Raw genomic sequence first — 21,856 nt, 5'->3', positions numbered from 1 at the left:
AGATATATTTCCCCTTCTGATCACATATCACTAGGCTTTGGGGTTTTTTTGTTTTTTAAAAAAGCCAGATGAATTGTTTGATCGTGACCATTTTGTTGCCTGCTAAACCCTTTCTTCAGGATGGTGTCACCAGAAGCTTGCAGAGATTAACAGTGCAATCCTATGCGAATTATACTGCACACATCTTACACTCTGTGCAGCTTCCAACATATATAAAAACATAATAAAACATTAAACATTTATAAAACTTCCCCATGCAGGATTGCCTCCAGACAGCTGGGGGGGGGGATCCTTACACTCTAACATTTCTCCGTTGAAAATAGGGACAGCCTAAGGAAAAGTGGGACGCAGGTGGCGCTGTGGGTTAAAGCCTCAGCGCCTAGGGCTTGCCGATCGAAAGGTCGGCGGTTCGAATCCCTGTGGCGGGGTGCGCTCCCGTCATTCGGTCCCAGCGCCTGCCAACCTAGCAGTTCGAAAGCACCCCCGGGTGCAAGTAGACAAATAGGGACCGCTTACTAGCGGGAAGGTAAACGGCGTTTCCGTGTGCTGTGCTGGCTCGCCAGATGCAGCTTGTCACGCTGGCCACGTGACCCGGAAGTGTCTGCGGACTGCGCTGGCCCCCGGCCTATAGAGTGAGATGGGCGCACAACCCTAGAGTCTGTCAAGACTGGCCCGTATGGGCAGGGGTACCTTTACCTTTAAGGAAAAGTGGGACATTCTGGGATCAAATCAGAAACTAGGACAGCTTCTCTAAATCAGGGACATCCCTGGAAAATAGGGACACCTGGAGGGTCACTCAGCACTTCACTCAGCACTGAAATCAAAGCTCTGTTTCTCCCACAGGCTCCATTGCAGCCTGAGGCTCTGTCCCTGGAGAGAATCATTTGCCCATCCTTTCTTCTCTGGTGCTTGAGAAAGAGAGATCAAAGACCGACCCACACAAAAAACGGAGATTTGTAACTGAATACCTTTTTCATGTGAGAGTCAGCAGAGATACATTCTACGTAAATTATCAACTGTCAGGCACTCTGCTTCTCTAGCATTAAGCTTCAGTGGAAGTTTCCATGCTACGCTTTCAGCAGAATGCATACAGAGAACACAGTTATTTTCCATTTCAATGTACACTTAAACACTTATACTTAACAATCAGGGCACTTGGGAAATTCACGGGACTTTGGAATCAGCAGATTCTGCTGACTACTGCTAGTGTGGGGACAGGGGACGGGACAATGACGACTACCAATGGTACCTTCCCACTCTGCTGGGCAAAGCTGGGATCTCTGCCACAGCAGAGACATCTCAACCAGCAGCATTCCTCTCTGGGCAAGCATTGAGGTGACCATATGCCACCCTAAAACACACACACACACACACACACACACACACACACACACACACACACTGTCCAGGTATGAATTGAGAGAGGAGCCAGGATTGCTCTCTAACTTAGTCTGGATTCCAGTTGTTGAAGAAAAGAAATGAGTTTCATGCCCTGCTTTTAAACTCAGTTGAAGAGCACAATCACTGTTGCTCTTGTTTATCATTACTAGCTTCTTTCCATATGGCCTGATTTGTAAACTCTGAACTTCATGTGGAATAACTGACATATTTTCAACTGGAGAACACCAGTACTTTATTGTGTTTCTTCCCCATCTTCCCCTGTGTATGTTGTAGGACATTACTTTCAGAACTGAAGGAAACATTTTCATTGGTTTAATTCTGGGTCCGGATAGAAGTTTTGGGTAAGCGAACAGAAAAATAAAAAATGGAAATCAGATTTTAAAATGGTAATTATGTATTAAGTTTCTCTTAGATAATAGCTAGATTGGCATTAAAATAATCTGGATATAAGGATGTTCTGCCAACATTTTGACTGTTTTGAGCAGATACACTGCGATGGTGCTACAGAGGCCATAGGAAGCTTGCATTTCTTGCTCTGGGAGTGCAGAGGGAGGTCTGATCTTGGAGAGAGAGATTCCATTCAACTACTTTGTCCCTATCTTGTCCCATTGCTATGAAAGATCAATGTCAGTAAAGCTGGAAAGCGAGTGTGCCAGAAACAGGCTAGGGGGAAAGCCTGGCTCCAAAGGATCCAGCACCCACATGCCCCCAAACTGTGGAGAAATCTATGTTTCCAATGGAAATGAAATAATTTCATGGTCGGGGGGGGGGGGGGATTTATTTCCCTCTATCCATTCCCGTCCATCTCTGGCTTGCCACTGGGATTGTATGGATTTACCCACACTTACCTTTGCACTCTGCTTTCCAGGCATGATCCATGCTTTAAAGTTCTGTGTCCATGTCTGAGCACCCCCTTCCCAGTGCTTTTGCCATGAAAACCCACTCTTTACTGCTGAATCAGAGCTAAGGACAGACTCTGGAAACCACCCTCCACTCTGAATGTCTGTTTGCTCCAATTGAGCACTAAAGAGGAGGTCTTCGTGGGGCTATCTCTGGGCAAGGAAAACAACAATGCTCGGACACAGAGCTTTCAAGTGCGGAAGCATGCAGTGCAAGTAGATAAACAGGTACCACTCCGGTGGGAAGGTAAACGGCATTTCCATGCGCTGCTCTGGTTTTGCCAGAAGTGGCTTAGTCATGCTGGCCACATGACCTGGAAAAGCTGTCTGTGGAAGCGGACAAACGCCGGCTCCCTTGACCTTTAAAGCAAGATGAGCGCCGCAACCCCGAGAGTCGTTCATGACTGGACTTAATTGTCAGGGGTCCTTTACCTTTACCTACCTGGAAAGAGCAGGGCAAAAGGTACCGTATTTTTCGCTCTATAGGATGCACTTTTTCCCCTCCAAAAATTAAGAGGAAATGTGTGTGCGTCCCATGGAGCGAATGCAGGCTCCCTGGCTTCAGCGATAGCAAAGCGAAGCCAGGAGAGTCTGGTCTTTGAGGCTGGCGGTGGGGGGAAGCGCTGCCCCACAGGCTCGGGGGGCAGCGGGAAGGCGCGTGACGCCTTCGCGCTGCTCCCCGACCTGGTTTTGAGGCTGGCAGTGAGGAAAAGCAGCGCTTCCCCCCACCGCCAGCCCCACAAGCTCGGTTGAAAAGCCCGCAGCAGCGGCACGCTCTTTAAAGGGTTTGCGGCTCCTGTGGGCTTTTGCAGGAGATGGGGGAATTCCCCCACCTCCTGCAAAAGCACGCAAAAGCTGTGCGCTCTTTAAAGGCTGCACGACTTCTGCGGGTTTTCTACGAGGTGGGGGAATTCCCCCAGGAGCCGCACAGCCTTTAAAGAGTGCACCGCTCTTGGGGGCGTTTCCCCAAGGAGGGAGAAGGGACTGACTGGCCGAGTCAGTCCCTTCTCCCTCCTGTGGGCTTTTGCGAGAGATGGGTGAATTCCCCCACCTCCCGCAACAGCAGAGAGAAGGTCTGGGGGAAGTGCACAGGCTGCGTTCAGCCTGTCCGCTGCTCCCAGAGCTGGGGGGGGGAATCATATTTTTTTATTGATTTCCCCCTCTGAAAATTAGGTGCGCCCTATGGCCAGGTGTGCCCTATAGAGCCCTGCTCTTTCCAGGTAGGTAAAGGTAAAGGACCCCTGACAAGCCCTAAGAATTATCTCTTTTATTAGGCTGTCAGCACTCCTTTGCCTCTCCTATTTGCATTAGGGCTAACGGTGCCAACCTCTTAATTACAATCATACAATGTTATATTTCCTCCAAGGCTGTCACACTCCTTTCTCCCTGTACTTTCTTTCACCTCTGAGAAAGAGGGCACCACTCTCCTCTCTTCCTGAATCCTCCTGTTCTTGTACATAGCTTGGATGTTGTGCACCCCTAGTTTAGTTGCCCTCTGCTCCCAACCACACTCTGAATGTGGTTCAGCAATGACGTTCAGCTTTTCATGGCACTACCAGAAGAGGGTGAGAGTACTTTTCAACTGGTCTTCCTATCACACTGACCCACATTCACTGATCCCTCACCATAGGAAGGTTTTTCAATGTAATGTGTTTTTTAATTGCCATTATATCCATTAATCCTGCTCAGCATTCTTAGTGCTGCCAGCTTTTCTTAAAGAGCCAAGTCTCAGGCTTGGAAATTCAACACCTAAATATTTCTTTTCTTAGCCTGACATTCTCTTTGTTAAAAACAAAACAAGAGTCATCGTAAACTTATGAAGTGCGAATGAAGGACTAAATACCGCATGTTATTTTCTATAGCTGGGTGGATAGAACTCCAGTGACCTATGTAGCCTGGGCACCCTGGGAACCTAACTTTGCAGACGAAGTCGAATTTTGTGTGATCATGTATCGTGAAACAGGTAACTAGAATAAATTGTTACTATTATAAGCAGTTGTTGAGAATGTGCATGCTTAACGGTGAGGATTAATATGAATAGGCACCACACATTGAATCACAATCACTATTCCATCCAAAATTAAAACATTAAACCGAGGATAATCCATTATGTTAAACCTCAATAATTGTCTTCCTTTGGATAGGACAGGTTATTAAAGTGTTTTAAAGGATACTGAGGCATGGGGCCTCTTACTATACTACTAGCTATTTTTGCTATTATACAAAAGAAAACTCTGGGACTTGGAGACATAGGGAAGTTAAACAGGAGAAGGATTTTATTTTATAACAAAATGGGTAAAACAAAAGATTTTGACAGGAGATATAGTTCTTTCAAGAAACATCATCATCATCATCATCATCATCATCATAATGTTGTTGTTGTTTAGTCGTTTAGTCGTGTCCGACTCTTCGTGACCCCATGGACCAGAGCACGCCAGGCACTCCTGTCTTCCACCGCCTCCTGCAGTTTGGTCAGGCTCATGTTTGTAGCTTCGAGAACACTGTCCAAGCATCTCGTCCTCTGTCATCCCCTTCTCCTTGTGCCCTCCATCTTTCCCAACATCAGGGTCTTTTCCAGGGAGTCTTCTCTTCTCATGAGGTGGCCAAAGTACTGGAGCCTCAGCTTCACGATCTGTCCTTCCAGTGAGCACCCAGGGCTGATTTCCTTAAGAATGGATGCGTTTGATCTTCTTGCAGTCCATGGGACTCTCAAGAGTCTCCTCCAGCACCATAATTCAAAAGCATCAATTCTTCAGCGATCAGCCTTCTTTATGGTCCAGCTCTCACTGGATAATAATATATAATAATAATAATAATAATAATAATAATAATAATAATAATAATAATAATAATAATAATAGATGTCACGGAGGGGTCACAGGACTGCGCTGTGCTGCCTGCCTCCCTGTGTAGGGGGGAGCCCAGGCGGCCACTTGTCAGGTACCCCCCCCCCCCGTGTTGGCCACGTGGCTATTCAGTGAGGGATTCGGCAGCAGGCAGGGCAGGGTGGGAATCCCTGTGTAGGGCACTTGGTTTGTGACCCCCCCCTGCCCAAATTTGTGGGCCCAGGCCTATGGTCCTCGTGCCCACCAAGCTGCGCCCCTGTCTGAAACAAGTTGGTACTTTCTGTCAGTCTCCCAGCCTTCTGTAAATCAAATTACTGAGGCTCCTCTATTAGTATACCAGACCAGGGGATCACCCCACCCAACCTATCTTTTGGGAGTTATACTTCTCTCACTGGAAGTTTTATTCCCTTCCTACTGAACTGAGACCCACGTAGAGTGTTCCCTCGCAACTCCACTTCTCCTGCCTCGAATTCAGCTACCTGGTTCTTATACTCTTGAAGGACACTCATCACTAGCTTTCAATCTAAGCTCAGAGACTTCTTTCTCTGGCTGTGGATATTTTCCTCACCCTGCTCAGAGGCTATTTATAGCATCCAGATGAATGCCAGGAACTCAACTCTCAACTGCTTTTCCTTTTTCCCTCCCAAAGTGGTGAGCCCGCCCTGCTCTGGCTAGCTGCACCCGCAGCCAGTCAGAGTAAGGCTGCAACTTAGCTCTCTGCCTCACCACACTCTGGCCTACCTGAGCTTTCCATCACAGATACCAATCAAATACTTCTGACTAGACATTGTTAGGATTGGGTTGTAATTCAGCATTCTCTGAGCAAAGGAGTACAGCAAGAGAGAGTTTAGGAAATACTACCCCGACTTGTTGTTTATATGTTGTTTTAATAACTTGGAGGCTTTAATTAAGTCATTTCTAATATGAAGTACTCCATATATATATTACATTATAAATCACCTCCTATATGAAACTGCATAGTATACTTGCAGTACAGCTGTTATTGTTGCATTTTATTTTTGTTGCTAAGCTATCACTTGGAATACGTACCTGATGGGCTGTACTAGTGATTTGAGCTTACCTGTTGACTTGTAACAACTTCTCTGTTCAGGCTTATGGAATGACATCAATTGTGAAATTGAGAATAGATTTATCTGCGAAAGGCGTAACAGTTCTGCCCCTTCAACTGTTGCTCCGACAACGCCTGAAGCTCTCGGGGGCTGTCCTCAAGGCTGGCACTTCTTCGGTAACAAGGTGACTAATACAGCTATTGCAAATATATTGGTATATCAGCCTTTTTTCAGATACTATGGCACAGACAATGAATACTTTTCCAGAGTAGTTGAATATGCACAGATTGCCCTCCATGTCCATAGTTCTGTTCTATAGATTCCACATCCTCCCTCAGCCTTCAGTACATGCTATGAAGACTGAAAAGGTCTGTTGAGCTGCAAAAAAGGAAGTCACAGTGAAACTGATAAATAATGTAAACTAAAACAAAACAAAACCTAATTGTCAAATAGGGGAATTGGCATTTTAAAAGCTCAAGATATATGCAAGCTACAGAAAAGAGCATTGAAAGTGGCTTCAAACTAAGTGTTCAGCATTTTTTCGTGCTTTAAAGTTAAATTAGCATTTATTAAATGGCCATCTGAAAAAATACAGACTGTTTTGCTCCCTAACGCAGAGCCCAAATGATGTTTATCCAGGCCTCCTAGAGCCAACACTTTGAAGAGCCTTGTTCCTCATTTCTGCCTTCCTCCTCCATCCTTGTCTGATGGCATCATGTGATGTAGGCCCTTTCTCAATGGCATATCTGCACTTGCAGAGCTATCAGCAGAGATAACTGCCCTTTCTAGAGTACATGATTTCTCCCCAACCCTGATCCCATGGGATTCCCCCTCCAGTTCGTGAATCGGGGGTGGGGGTGGTTACAATGACTCTAAAACCCAGTTAAACTATCAGTTTCTGCTACTGCTATCCTGGCACCGTTTCGTGACTCTTGACTGCATTAAACAATTCATGGGTGATGGAATTTTGAAGTTTCCCCTGTTGTAAACAAAAATTGCCCTTTTCCTTTATGGGGTATCCAAGAGCCCATATAGAGTCGTTACATAGGTTCCCTATTGGTAGGAGAGAAATAACAGAGGCCAACCAGAGAATATTGAGAAGCAAAGCAGCTAGTAAGCTTGATCTTTATTGATCTGTTGCAACAGGGTGCTCCCCTCACCCGCAGGAGAGAGGAGGAACCCAGAAAAATGGCGCAGAAGGCCTTATAAAGACTTTTGAAATTGCCACCCTGTAGATCAAGACTACCCCCAGAAACATCATACATACATCACAGAAGGGGTGTAATCTAAGACCACCCCTCAGATACATCATACCTACATCACAGAAAAAGGCAGAAAAGGCAGTCTTAAAACAGAAATTTGAATGTTGTTTTTCTCCTGTTGTTGTTTATCTCCTGTCTGGCAGGTTACTTGATTGGATTGCCTGGGTAGCCTGGCCAGTCTTTTGTAGTGATAAATACTTAGTTCCTGGACCAGGTCACAGGGTCACACCCTATTCAAACAAAGACATACCCTTAAGACAGGATTTGTGAAGGAAAAGACAATGGGGAGGCTTTTCCATTTTCCTTTGACCTTGCAGAGAAAACATTTGGTCGGTTTAGGAATGGTTCCAGGTTGGTCTTCTTGTGCTGATATATATACGTGCTTGGTTGGTACGCTTATGAACATTACCATATATCTAAGACCATAAAATTCCTATCACACCCTCTCCCTCACAGTGCTTCCAACTATTTGGCCTTCATGAAGAAGAAAGAAAAAACTGGTCTGATGCACAAGCTACTTGTGAAGATCTAGGAGGAAACCTGGCTAGTATTCCAAACAAAGTCGTTCAAGGTGCGGTCAGTTGTTTTAAAACACTCTCGGGGCTGCTGCCCCTAGTAGCCAACTCTGCCTACCCACCAGTTTCCATTCCATTGCCAACTTTTCTTTCTTTATGTAACCACCTCACCCGAGCTCCATGTTCCCCATCCCCTCACAGCTCCACAAACCCCCACCCCAATCCCTATTCTCCATTACACCCAGCCAGTTATGAGCGTGACTGCAGATGTGTGCAAATATTGTATAGGGAGTGGCCTCATATTTGAATAGTCCTGGCACTCCTACTCAAGGTATCTTCCTGTCAGAGGAATTACTGGAATGTGATTCTAGCCATGACTAGTATCTAGTGATACTAACCATTTATTAGATAAAGGACATTACAGTGGTGCCCCGCAAGACGAATGCCTCGCAAGACGAAAAACTCACTAGACGAAAGGGTTTTTCGTTTTTTGAGGTGCTTCGCAAGACGAATTTCCCTATGGGCTTGCTTCGCAAGATGAAAACGTCTTGCAAGTTTGTTTCCTTTTTAGTAAAACCGTTAATACCCAGGGTGCATTGCTTGAAGAGGTGCAGTTGCGCACCTCTTCAAATTTGGCTTTGTTTGGCTTTTTTTGACCATAGGAACACATTAATTGAATTTCAATGCATTCCTATGGGATTTCGTGCTTCGCAAGATGAAAAATTCGCTAGACGAAAAATCTCGCGGAACGAATTAATTTCGTCTTGCGAGGCACCACTGTAGTTTAACAAATCTGTCATGTAAATATGTGTCTTTATTTTCATTCAGCATTCCTGACACTTCATTTACAAAGTGCTTCCACTGATCCTTGGATTGGACTGAGTAATACTTTTAGTCGAGGCACATTTGTATGGAAAGATAGAAGTGTTGTCTATTATACAAACTGGGCCAAAGGCTTCCCACTTGGGAATTATGATGTAAGTACTGCCTGTGTGGGCTTTCATCTCTTTCTTTTGGATCCATGAAGCTACTGTCATAGTGGATATCTAATCCCTCCCAGCAGATTGCAAAATTGCAAGTAAAACTGGTGTCGAAAGGCAGAACACAGAAATCCCCAATTACGTGCATCCTATAACAGATAAAATGAGAAAGAAAAGATAAGGAATGACTAGAATGTGCAGCTGCAATGGATGGTTGGAGGAAGCTGTGGAAAGGTGGAAGGGAAGTCAATGTTTAATTCTTTAATGTATGGTTATAATGAATGTAAAATAATTTGAATGATGAAAATCACAAAAAATTGGGGTGGGTGTGTTTCAAACCAAAACAGGCTGATTTGGGGAGATCCAGGCATCAGTTGAGTAAAGCTGATATAGCTCTGGATCACTGTGGGTTACACCTGGTTGGGTGGTCCAGAGTAATCCATGGTTATCAGTGGGTGGAGCATTAAGTAGGGAAGAGAGGCAGACATCAGGTGTGCAAAGGCAGAGAGAAGGTGGCTCTTGTTTGACTTGTTACTTTCTTACATTTTCGTTCCTTAGAAAACCGTCTGCGTTTTTATAATGAAGGAACCTGAAAGAGAGGCAGGAAATTGGAGAAGTGGAAATTGTTATTCAAAGAAAAGCTACATCTGCCAAAGAAACACCGGTACGTGTTTAGAAGAGAAGTAACAGACAACATTGCTAAATCCTTCTTAATGAGTCCCAACCTGTTTTCTGTGCCATTTCATTTTGGCCAGAAAGGAAACCGGATTGTCAGCAATGTAGTAGAGATTCCATACTCCCTATTATACAGCAAAGAAAGCAGCAGTCATGACAGCATAATTTTATACATGCACTGAAGTGAACCGTGATGCCAAAGAACCATAGTTACTATATGTGCCTACCGATATGCAACTTGATTTTTCTACAGCTCATCCTAAAAATAGGACAGTATGAGGCTGCTGACATAGGTTTAGTTCTCTTCTAGTGTAATAATATGGAGCCCAGTTCAGTTTATCAAATCACAGGCTTCTCCACTGACCTGTTCAATTTTTTATTTTTTTTTTTTAAAAAAGACCCAAACCCCATTTGTACAGCCACACTCCTTGGAGGGTGTTTATTGAACCCACCTTGAAAAACTGCATAGTCTTTGGAAACAATGAAGATGGGTTTCAAATAGGTCTGTGAATACTTATTAGGAATTTGATTGTAAAGAAAATGTATTCTGTGGTCTGATCCAGATCTGTCTTTAATTAAAACTTGGACTTGTCCACATTTAAAAGTACACAACAAGGTTTCTAAATGTTTCATTTCAGCTTTGTATAAGATGTTGCAGGATGATTGTATTCAGAAATTTAACAGAATCATAGAATGGTAGAGCCATCAAGTCCAACCCTCTTCAATGCGGGAATCACAACTAAAGAATCCCTGGCAGGTGGCCTTCCAACCTCAGTTTAAAACAGAACTGTTTAGGTGTCAGGTGAAATGAAATTTAAGGATAGTGTAATGTGTAAAATGAGCTTTTGCCTTTTCTCTTTATTGCTTTCCTATAGACCTTGCATTATCACGCTCTGAAATGACGATTCCAGTCTCTGGCTATACCCTCTTTGGAAACAGCAGTTACTCTCTTGCTGGCCCCAAAATGACATGGGAAGAGGCCAGGAAAAAATGCAATTCTGAACAGGCAGAGCTTGCCAGCATTTGGAATCCCTACATTCAGTCATTCCTGTGGCTACAGGTGTTAAAATATAGGCAGCCCATGTGGATTGGCTTGAACAGCAAAATGGTGAGTATATGCAGTTAACATTAGTGTATTCACATCAAAGGTTTGTATTCAAAGGTGTGTAGTTAGAAAGTGCAGGGCTTTTATTAACTCATTTTATTGAGCATAACTTCCCCCAAACAGCTGTGGATATAACCAATTGATAATGTATAAACATCCATAATAACCCAAAAGGTTTTGCCAAGAGAGTCCCTCCAGCCAAAGGCAACTCAACCACTCTGCATTTCTTGTTTATCTCCCAGAGAGAAAATCCTTTTCTGTTTCTCATACACACACCCTCAGAGGAATTGCCCATTCAGAAATAATATCCATTAAATAATATCATTTAAAGCACAGTAATACCTTTCATGAGCATTCTCAGAAGTACCAACTCCTGTACAGAATCCTGCTAGGGTGGCATGCATGTGATTAAACAAAAGAAGAAGAAGAAGAAGAAGAAGAAGAACCTTTGCCTTCACTCTCATCTGTGAAAAGAAAAAGGTTCCTCATGCAGTAACTTAATTCTCCAACGCATATGTCTTATCTCTTGTAAATCCTATACCTCCCAGAGCAGCTGGAGCAACCCAGTCAGATAATAAAATAATAATTATTATACATTATGTTTATAAGTCCTATATAAAGGTCAGTTGTCAGGCAAGAAGATAAGCAATTCAAGATGTTTTCTGCTGTGCAGCTGCATTTACATTCTCTTTTCTTCATGCTGCTTCTTTCTGCAGCAAATGAACACACAAGGGCTTACAACCAGCATATATTAATGGAGGCAACTACCTTTCCATATTACTTCAGATGTTATAAATATAACAATACCAGAATGACTTTCCTGAAAGATTATTAAGGGAGTGAATGTGTGTGGACATTAGAATGAAGGAGAAACCAAAGTAAATCACATGAAGTGCATCTTATGGGAAATGAACCTCAAAGGTTTTTTTCAAGTGTTGTTCCACTGTGCAATTGTATTTTAGACTGGTGAGCAATACAAGTGGATCAACAACCGGAGACTGACATATACTAATTGGGCTCCTGAAGAGCCAAAGCAGAAGATAGCCTGTGTCTACCTAGACCTTGATGGTCACTGGAAAACAGGAACTTGCAATGAAACATTCTTCACTGTCTGTGACCGACATCATGGTAATCAAAGAAAAATATCTGTTTTAATATGAGACATCAAACTCTAATTTCAATAAGGTCCCCATTTGAGCACAGAGATGAGAAAAGTGTTCTTGGTACTTCTGCCTCTTTCATAGGAAATAAATGAAGAATATGGTACTATTCAAACTTTCAAATGATAACAAATTGATCAGTGAAAATAGAGTGGAGTTTACAATAAAGAATCCAGTATCAGATAACTCCATTTAGGTCCCACTAGTTTTAACTGAAGAGACATAGGAGCGTTGTTGTTTTTAAGAAAACATTTACAACTTTCTAATTTTTATTTTCAGGTGATGTTGACTTTCTAAAGCTATTAATCCTTCCATGTTTCAGGAGGTTCACTGCAATGCTTTACCCACAAGAGCAGATGTTACAGTTTTGGGATGCATAACATTATCCCATAATTCTTTGTAGACAAATTGGTCTGAAAAATGCAAACATGAGAGAAGCATATGTGGGTTAAAAAGCACACCCTGTCATCTGTCCAGGGGTGTTTGAGCTAGACACCTTGAAAATTCATTTTGTGGTGAGAAAGAATGAAAGGAATTTATTTCCTCCTTTGATGCGAGTTTGACCTGTCAATCAAAACAAAGCTCCCCTTCCTTGTCCCCTCCCCACTGCGATGTCTGCTGTACCTTCCCCCGTCATGTGATGCTGGTGTTCTGGTACACTCATTTTCACATTCAGCAAGCTCTTGTCTGAAGCAGTTTGTTTCAGTCGTTGCTCTACATGCCCTTGTGAGTGGAGCACATTTGTCCAGTGGGATGGCAGCTCCAGGACGGGGTGAGCATCAGCTTCCTGCTTCTCACAGGGCAATTTCAAGATCCAGTTGGAGGCTGAGAAGTCTCAAGGGATTTCACGAGGGGCTGGTGGGCCAAGGGCTTCAAAGCCCCAAAGACACATCTGTCGGGACCATTTTCTTGACCATGCTTCCTGACCTGCCCCTCCCCTCGGTGTTAGTACTTCATCAAACTCTTTGGGTGTCTTCCTGTTTTACCTTCACAAGCTGCAAACCTGCAGCTGCTGCACAAATATCTGGATGGCCATCAAGCTCTTCCATGGTCCCTGCTTTGTGCAAATAGTGCGAACAGATTCCATTTCACCTTGTACAAGCCCAAATTTCCTCTAAGGTACCCTGCTTCATCTCCTGATACAGTGGTGCCCCGCAAGACGAATGCCTCGCAAGACGAAAAACTCGCTAGACGAAAGGGTTTTCCGTTTTTTGAGTCGTTCCGCAAGACGAATTTCCCTATGGGCTTGCTTCGCAAGACGAAACGTCTTGCGAGTTCTTGCGAGTTTGTTTCCTTTTTCTTAAAGCCGCTAAGCCGTTAATAGCCACTAAGCCGCTAATAGCCACTAATAGCCACTAAGCCACTAATAGCCGTGCTTCGCAAGACGAAAAAACTGCAAGACGAAGAGACTCGTGGAATGGATTAATTTCGTCTTGCGAGGCACCACTGTACATGATTTGTCCAAATGTTTTTCACATCCCTAGTATTTATAGATTTTTCAGGTAACTATAATTTTTTGAAAAAAAGAAAAATATGTTTTTTCCATAACAGGTGACATCCCAGCGGAAGAACCACAGCACCTAGGAGAATGCCCTTCATCAAAAGGATACCCAAAAGCTTGGGTTCCTTCTCGGACTCATTGCTATCAATTCTACCCTACGTCAAATACATGGGCAGAAGCATTCATAAGATGTACTCAGCTAGGTGGGTGCCATTTCGAATCAGATCAGTGGTAGTGGTGGTTAGTATCCAATACTATAGATAGAACAGTCCCTTTGAGTTCAGTGGGGCTTATAGTGGATATAGGATTCTGAACTTTGACCAGAGACAGAGGCTGAAATTCCTGCCAACAACAAATGTGTGTTATCTTTGGGGCAGTGGGGTTCTCTGGATGAAAACTGTGTTGTTTTAATCAGTAAGATTCATAAGGTTGGACAAACCAGGAGGAATGGAAGAAATAACCCTTCACCCAGAAACTTATTTCTTATTTCCTGAATCCAACAACAGAAAGTTTTAGCATTAAAAGAATATTGAGAGAGACCAGTATACAGGCTGGACACCAGGAATCAACACCATTAGGCTGCTGTCCTGAGCCTTCTCCTCTGATGGACTCACCATCCAGTCTTTCTCCCCTTCACTTGCTTTCTCCCCAAGCAGGCATGGTGTGGTCAGAAAGCTTGGTTTCTGTGGCCTGCCATTTTAATTTCCCCTAAATACATATGAGCCCAGACTGAGTATTTCTCCACTGTTGGGGGAATTACAATGGTATGTGCAAATGGCAGTGCCTTTTTCTTGGTGGTGATGTAGGTGCCTAATGCAAGACTTGGCAAATGAAGGCAAACATAGGGGAGATGAAGTGGGTAGAGTTGCCAGTGCCTTGAAAATGAGTTTCACTAACTCATGTCTTCATTTCCCTAGAAAGGTGCTGTCACCCACCCCACTGTTGCTGCCATCTTGGTCTGCCAGCAAGTCTCCATTCAGTTTTCATTTCCTGCCCACCATATCTACCAGTCCAGATTACTTATACTATTATTTCTCCTTGCATCACTGCAGCTCATTAAATGAAACTTGTATCCTGCTTCAGACTGATGGATCACATTGCAACAATTTCTATTTGATTAAAAAAATGAATTAATTAAATTGCTTCTGCTTTAGAGGCTGGCACAGCAGACACGACATCAAAAGCACACTGTACTTTTGCTTCTGTCTTCTGATGATCTTTCCCCCAACTTATCAATATAAAATATCTTGATAGAGTGTTAGCTTTCTCTTGGGTTGATGCTAGAAAGCTGTAGAAATGTTTTTAGTGTACTGTAACTTGAAGAACAGGGCGAATTATGGTGGTTTTTTTTAAGTATTAAAGCTCCATTTTTTGTGAAGCATCTACCTTGCAAATTATTTTCTGTTGAAATTTGACTGAATGGCTTTCTTTTTCATTATGCACTTAATAAACGGACGAAGTTACAAAGGTTCTTCTCCACTAAAACATTAACCAATTGAACAGCAATCGCAGAGATTTGAAAGACATGGATATACAGTAGAGGCTGGTGCCCATTTGGACTCGGAGGGCAGAAGGCAGGGAAGCCAAGAGTAAGTGTAGCCAACACAAGTTGGCAGAGCTAAAGCCAATGATAGGCAGAACCCAACCAGCTCCAGTTTGTCCCCATCCTCCTCCCTGCTGACTTATACAAAGGCAACTCTGAGACAGACAGCAAGTGCAGCCCCTCAGTTATAAGTAAAAAAAGTGGGGCTGGTCGAGGGCACATTGAGTTTGGTGGGGCAATGCCCTACGTGCCCTGAAAGGATCAGCCTCCCCTGGGCAGACACTTTCTCTTAGATCTCTATAACTTCATATTGTTGCCAGTACCAGTCTTAGCCTTCATGTTTATTTTTAATGGGAAGACAAATTTTAATGAGTTGACTTTACCCATTTGATGTTTTCTAGGTAGCACCTTGACTTCAATAGAAGATTTAGCTGAGCAGGAATTTTTGGTGGAACACACTCGGCAATTCCGTCAACGAGAATTTTGGATAGGATTATTCAAAAATATAGATGGTGATTGCTTTACATTTAATATTTATTTTTAAGATAACAGATTTGTAATATTTATCCATGTATATAAGTATGTTAAAATATGGCACACATTTATTTCTTTATGAAATGAAAGAGCTCAGCTGGAAATACCGTCAGTGTTAGCAAACAGAGCTAGCAAATTCATCCCTGTTTGCATTTATGACTACTCTTGGCAAGCATTCAGGGGGGGGAACCTCACTCATGTTCGGAGTAATATCTCCTGGCATGTCCATTATCATTTTGCCTTCTGCCCCTCCAAGGGAATTGTCGTTTGCTTTCTTGTACCCTTTCCCCACATCCTAGTGCAAGCCATGGAAGAGAGGTGTCTAACAATAATTAAATCCACAATAAAAAGTAATGATAAAGAAGCAATATCAAACCATTGGAGAAACAACTTTAAGAAGAACATTTAAATTGGCTGCATGTTAAAACTTTTTTAAAAAATTAAATTACTGAAGAAAACAGAGAGTACTTCCAACCACATCATCTTAGTAGGCCAAAACTCTCTTTAACTCAAAAGCATGTAGTCCCTTCAGCAAGGGGGCAAAATGAGCCTTCCTTGGCAGGGAATTCAAATCCTTGGAGCAGCTGTTGAGAAGGTCCATTATCAACTTCCTCTAAAATAGACACCTGGTGTAGGTGGGACAGATAGAAGGGCATCTTTGGAAGATCTGCGCACTTTTAAAATAGGTTCAGGTAGTCTTCAGGTTGCCTGATCCCAAGCCATTTATGACTTCTGCCTGAGTAAACATGCATTGCATTTGACTGCCTGAAACTTCCATATTGTCAGACTTAATAAAATTAGGGGGGAGAGATAGTTTCCTCTTCTCATTCTACTACTTGATTGTTAATTCAGTTCATTATATGAAGATAGAAGAGCTAGTCATTTGCCACCAAAACAGAGTTGTTGGGATTTGCTACTGATTTAGCAAAACAGTTTTCAAGTATGAAAAACATGTAATTCCTAGTTTAGAGAAAGGAGAACAAGAGGTTTAGCAACTGACAATGTTAATTATGGCTTTGATCTGAAGTGCCCCATCTTTCACAGGACAACCACATAACTTTATCAAAATGCTGTTTCTGAGAGCCAGCAGCCATTCGAAAATATATGGTTTGGGGACAAGGAGGGCAGTAATGGCAGAAATCAGAGATATCCTCACCATTTTTCACAAGCAGAAAAATGTAGGACATAAGCTTATATCAGCAATGTACAGTATTATACAATAATTGAGGTTGCATGCATATGTTCCAGACTGAAAAAGCTTCAGAAGAAGAACAGCAAGTATACTTTTAAAATGAATTTCCAATATAGAATGCACTGCAACGTGTTGCTCTTCCCTTTATAGTCATTCTAACAATCATGTACTTTTGTAATTAGGAGAATGGGTATGGGAAGATAACACTGCACTGGATTTTATTAACTGGAAAGGTGAATACCCCATATTTGATCCAGAATATGAATTTATGGGACCTTCTTCTGCTTTTCCTGAATATGTGAACGAATGCATTTTCATGTACGGAGATAGTGGAGAGTGGATCCGGGGAGACTGCGTACATTCGCGTGGATTTATTTGTAAAACAAACAAAGGTAAGACTTCAATGTTTATTATAGTTGATTTAGTGATACCTATGATACAAAGCAGTATCTGAACGCTGAGAAGAGTTGCAGGTCTTTTTTCAGCCAGAATTCACTGGAACTCATGGCGGGTGCCATTGCCATTATAAGAGAAGAGAGGCGTTCATGGTGAGTTCCGGCATCTCTTTTTCTAGAAAAATAGGACTGGAGACTTGTATAGAATCAATAATACACTCCTGTCTAACTTTTCTCTGGCTAGATTCATAGTACTAGAAGTATATCTTTATCTGTCCTCTTCTTAAATTTATCCATGAATTCACGTCTATGGTTCTGCTGCCCAGATGGGGCGGGTTTCCAGTTTCAAGCCTGCTTATGGGACTGAGATGGCTTTTGTGGCCTTGGCATATGACTTATACCAGGAGTTGGACAGGAAGAGTGTGGCCCTGTTGGTTCTGCTGAACCTTTCAGCAGCTTTTGATACCACCAACCATGGTATCCTTTTGTGCTGACTTGCTGGGATGGGACTTGGAGGCACAGTATTGGCTGTTGTCCTGTGTTGTCCCTCAGGGTTCTGTTCTGCCCCGCATGCTATTTAATATTTATATGAAACTTCTGGGGGTGGTTGTCTGGGGTTTCAGGGTTCAGTGTCACCCATATGCTGATGACACCTACCTAGCTCTATTTCTCCTTTCCACCTAAATCCAAGGAAGCTGTCTCGGTTCTAAACCATGCCTGTCATCTGCAATGGACTGGATGAGGGCGAACGAACTGAAACTCAATCCGGCAAGATAGAGGAGCTCTTGGTCAGTTGGAAGGCAGAACAGGGAATAAGGATTCAGCCTGTGCCAGAATGGGTAACATGCCCCCTGAAGACATAGGTTCACAGTTTTGACATGCTTCTGAGCACAGATGCCTAGGTCTCTCTGGTGGCCAGGAGTGCATCTCCGCAGTTAAAGCCAGTGCATGAGCTGCTCACATTCCTTGAGATATCTCATTTGGCCACACACCTTAGTTAAATCCTGCTTGGATTATTTTCATGTGCACTAAGTGGGTCTGCCTTTGAAAAGTGCTCAGAAACCTCAACTATCTCAAAGAGATGAAGCCAGACTCTTGACCACGGCTGATTATATAAGGGAACCTAGAAACCCCTTGTTACATTAGCTTCATTGTGTAATTTGCTATGGTATATTTTATTGCCCCTTAAGCATATCCTTTATTTTACAGTTTTTGAAGAGGCAAGTGGAGTACCTACAAAAAGTACAGGTAAGACTGTTTTATGAAAATAACCAAGTTAAAAGTATAGGCATGTATGTTATCTGGAGCACTGGACTAAACATCCCCCCAAAAAAACCTTCCAATTCAAAATTAAAGAGACAAATGTCTGAGGGTATTTTGAGAGGATTACCTTTGACAGGTAGTGGGCATCTTTAAAATGACTGCTGGCAACCATTTACTCCCATCCCACCCCAAAAAAATTAATTATCCAGATGTAGCATTGTTCTAGGGCATTCTGGGAGGGAAACGGCAGCTGCCACACAGAAACAGAAGTGTCACTCCTCCTAGCTGCTTACTCACATAGGCTATGTTGAGGAATCGCTGCACCAAACCCCTTCAGACTAGTAACTGTAAGTTGTCACAGACTCCAAAGGCAAGCTTGTACTCTGATTCACTTCCATGTGGGAGCTTAATATCACACATCACAAATAGGACATAGGATGCAGGTTTTGTTTGTTTTTATCTGATCAGATTTTTCACAGAAAGAGTAAATCTAGATTAAATTGGGGTGGAGGGGAGATATAGGTACTTTGATGCCAATGTTGTCATGTAGATACTGCAAAATAAATCTAAAAAGCACAGGAGGAGCACTTATCCCACCACAGTCCTTTTTGGGTCCCACTATTATAACGCATGTGACAAAAAATGACAAGAAAGCCCAGACCACAAAGAAAAAAGAATTGCCGGAAGAAATATCAACAGCCTCAGATATGCTGATGACCCAACCTTGATGGCAGAAAGTGAGGAGGAATTAAAGAACCTTTTATTGAGGGTGAAAGAGGAGAGTACAAAATATGGTCTGAAGCTCAAAATCAAAAAAACCAAGATCATGGCCACTGATCCCATCACCTCCTGGCAAATAGAAGGGGAAGAAATGGAGGCAGTGAGAGAGTTTACTTTCTTGGGCTCCATGATCACTGCAGATGGTTACAGCAGTCAAAAAATATAAAAGCGCCTGCTTCTTGGGAGAAAAGCAATGACAAATCTAGACAGCATCTTAAAAAGTAGAGATATCACCTTGCTGACAAAGGTCTGTATAGTTAAAGCTATGGTTTTCCCAGTAGTGATGTATGGAAGTGAGAGCTGGACCATAAAGAAAAAGAAGGCTGATCGCCAAAGAATTGATGCTTTTTAATTATGGTGCTGGAGGAGACTCTTGAGAGTCCCATGGACTGCAAGAAGATCAAACCTATCCATTCTGAAGGAAATCAGCCCTGAGTGCTCACTGGAAGGACAGATCCTGAAGATGAGGCTCCAATACTTTGGCCACCTCATGAGAAGAGAAGACTCCTTGGAAAAGACCCTGATGTTGGGGAAGATTGAGGGCACAAAGAGTAGGGGACAATAGAGGATGAAATGGTTGGACAGTGTTCTCGAAGCTACCAACATGAGTCTGACCAAACTACGGGAGGTGTGGAAGACAGGAGTGCCTGGCATGCTCTGGTCCATGGGGTCACGAAGAGTCGGACACAACTAAACGACTAAACAACAACAACAACAAGTTAAAGTCCAAAGTTCGTAATTAAATTAAATTTACATTGCACTCACCATAGGTGCCTCCCTGGGGCCCTGGATGCCCGAGCACCCACAAAGTTCCCCATGAAGGGGCCGGGCACTCACTAATTTCGGTGCCAGGGCCATGCATGCTGCGTATCAGAGACCAGGCTGAGGAGTACAACTCTGATGAGGAATGGTGGGAGCCTACCCCTCCCCCTGCTCATGGCCAGGATCCTGAAACTCCTCTGGAGCAGTGAAGTAGTGTTGATTTGGAACAATGGTTCACTGAGGGGCACAGTTCAGAAGGTAATAGTTGGGCAGAACTGGGAGGTGAAAGCAAGAAGACCAGGAAGAGAGTGAGCTAGCAGACTCTCTTGCGCTGGAAGATGTGCAGCCTCTCAGTCCCAAGGCTAGGGACTGATAAGATAAGCTGGCTGTGCAAAAGGCTCAATGATTGAGAGGTCAGGTGGCTAGGAGACGAGAGGATGGAAGTGACTAGAGGGAAGTAGGAGGAACCTTAATTGGGAACACCTGCACTCTGAGAATGGTCGCTTGTTCCTTTGCTGCATTCATTAAACATTTCTATTACTGGTAAGAGACTGCTTTCTCTTTGTACTGCTTATCTACAGCCGGGGGGGGGGGGGGAGCCAAGCCCTGAAGCCTGACACTGCGTGGCCCCCACAGTCACAGGGCCAAGTTGGCACTCCTGGCACTCACTCTGACCCCATATTGGAGGGGCTGTAGCAGCATGGATGCCTCTTTTACATGGGATAATTGGGGCCTCAATGAACTCTCAAACTGAGGCATCACTCATCATCTTGGGTGACTCCTTCTTCTTGAGTACAAGAATTCTGAGTTGTTCACTACTATTTTGTTCACCTTCTTTCTGAAAGTGTTCATTTAGGGTTGTCATATGTCCGGAATTTCCCAGACATACACGGAATACTGCAGTCAGCAGCAGTGTCTGGGCGGAAATCGGGAAAATGTCCGGGGAAATCTGGGTGAATGGCAGCCCATGTTGGTAGTGCCGTTTTTGCTGATTTCCCATAAAAATAGTTTAAAAATGGCTTTTTTGAGATTTCGCAAAACAACTTTTCTGTCCGGATTTTCACCGTTTGAAATATGGCAACCCTATGTCTTTAGTAGTGACATGGCAGGCAGAATCAACAGCTCAACCTTCTGTATGGGTCTGTATGGATGTTCTGCTGGGGAAAGTATTTGATGCTCTCTCTGTGCGTCTTACATATATATATTTCCCCCCCTGGCAGAGCAAGATGATGTTCCAGCATTACCGCAAGGCAGACTGATGATGGTGATTCTCCCGGCTCTCCTCATCGTTATTGCTGTGGGTGTTGCAGTCTATATTTTCTACAGAAGAAGACACAGACAGCCACAAACTTTACTAGCGGATGTCGAGACCCTTTCGCATCAGGGCAGCACAATAGTTTCTCAGAATCAGTACTCAGAATTTATTGTGGAGAAGCAAGAGGGGGATTAACACATTCAGGCTCAAATGCTATGCACATTTACATAAGAGTAAGTGCCACTGAACTTAATAGGACTTACTTCTGAATGAGCAGGTTTAGGATTATACTGATAATTCATTTATTTCAAAGAAGTAACCATCGTTGGGAATTGTCCCAATATGCAGGGGCACTTTCTACAAACGGAGTCAGGATGCAGAATGCTCTGAATGTGTAATGTTTATTCAATAAAAATATATTCTATGCAGAGTATTTTCTACTGGAATTTTTTTTTTTTTGTTCAAGCTAAGGATCATGTTGTTGGTATCCTTCAGTTTTGCCACAAAACAGTGAACCATTCACACATAAAGCCCTTTAAGAAAGCTAAGAACCCACTCATCAGGTAGGGGAGAAAAGGGCCAAGGATGGTGAACCTACTTCCTTCCTCCTCCACTCTTTTCTGAAGAGCCAGTTGCAGGTCCAAGCATCGTGCTCCCCAATCCCCAACTCAGATAAATAAGAGACCAATAAGACTAGTTTGGATGAAAACAGGCCACA

At 43.2% G+C, this 21,856-nt stretch overlaps 1 protein-coding gene across 1 annotated transcript in view; it reads left to right on the top strand.

The window, feature by feature from the left end:
- Window positions 1-21,569, top strand: part of LOC114607795 (macrophage mannose receptor 1-like) — a 43,443-nt gene extending 21,874 nt beyond the window's left edge. Inside the window, exons 18-30 of the mRNA XM_028751272.2 lie at window positions 1,675-1,742; window positions 4,163-4,263; window positions 6,258-6,400; window positions 7,935-8,049; window positions 8,822-8,970; window positions 9,532-9,637; window positions 10,524-10,756; window positions 11,716-11,881; window positions 13,465-13,617; window positions 15,359-15,469; window positions 16,866-17,075; window positions 18,288-18,326; window positions 21,104-21,569. Coding sequence (XP_028607105.2) covers window positions 1,675-1,742; window positions 4,163-4,263; window positions 6,258-6,400; window positions 7,935-8,049; window positions 8,822-8,970; window positions 9,532-9,637; window positions 10,524-10,756; window positions 11,716-11,881; window positions 13,465-13,617; window positions 15,359-15,469; window positions 16,866-17,075; window positions 18,288-18,326; window positions 21,104-21,333 — 1,824 coding nt within the window. The 3' untranslated portion in view covers window positions 21,334-21,569. The remainder of the gene's footprint in view (window positions 1-1,674; window positions 1,743-4,162; window positions 4,264-6,257; window positions 6,401-7,934; window positions 8,050-8,821; window positions 8,971-9,531; window positions 9,638-10,523; window positions 10,757-11,715; window positions 11,882-13,464; window positions 13,618-15,358; window positions 15,470-16,865; window positions 17,076-18,287; window positions 18,327-21,103) is intronic.
- Window positions 21,570-21,856: the final 287 nt, after the last annotated feature.

The sequence above is a fragment of the Podarcis muralis genome, chromosome 12 (assembly GCF_964188315.1).
Source record: "Podarcis muralis chromosome 12, rPodMur119.hap1.1, whole genome shotgun sequence".
NCBI classification, from domain to species: Eukaryota; Metazoa; Chordata; class Lepidosauria; order Squamata; family Lacertidae; genus Podarcis; species Podarcis muralis.
The sequence above is the reverse complement of the archived record's forward strand: the minus strand, read 5'-3'. Positions and strand labels throughout refer to the sequence as shown.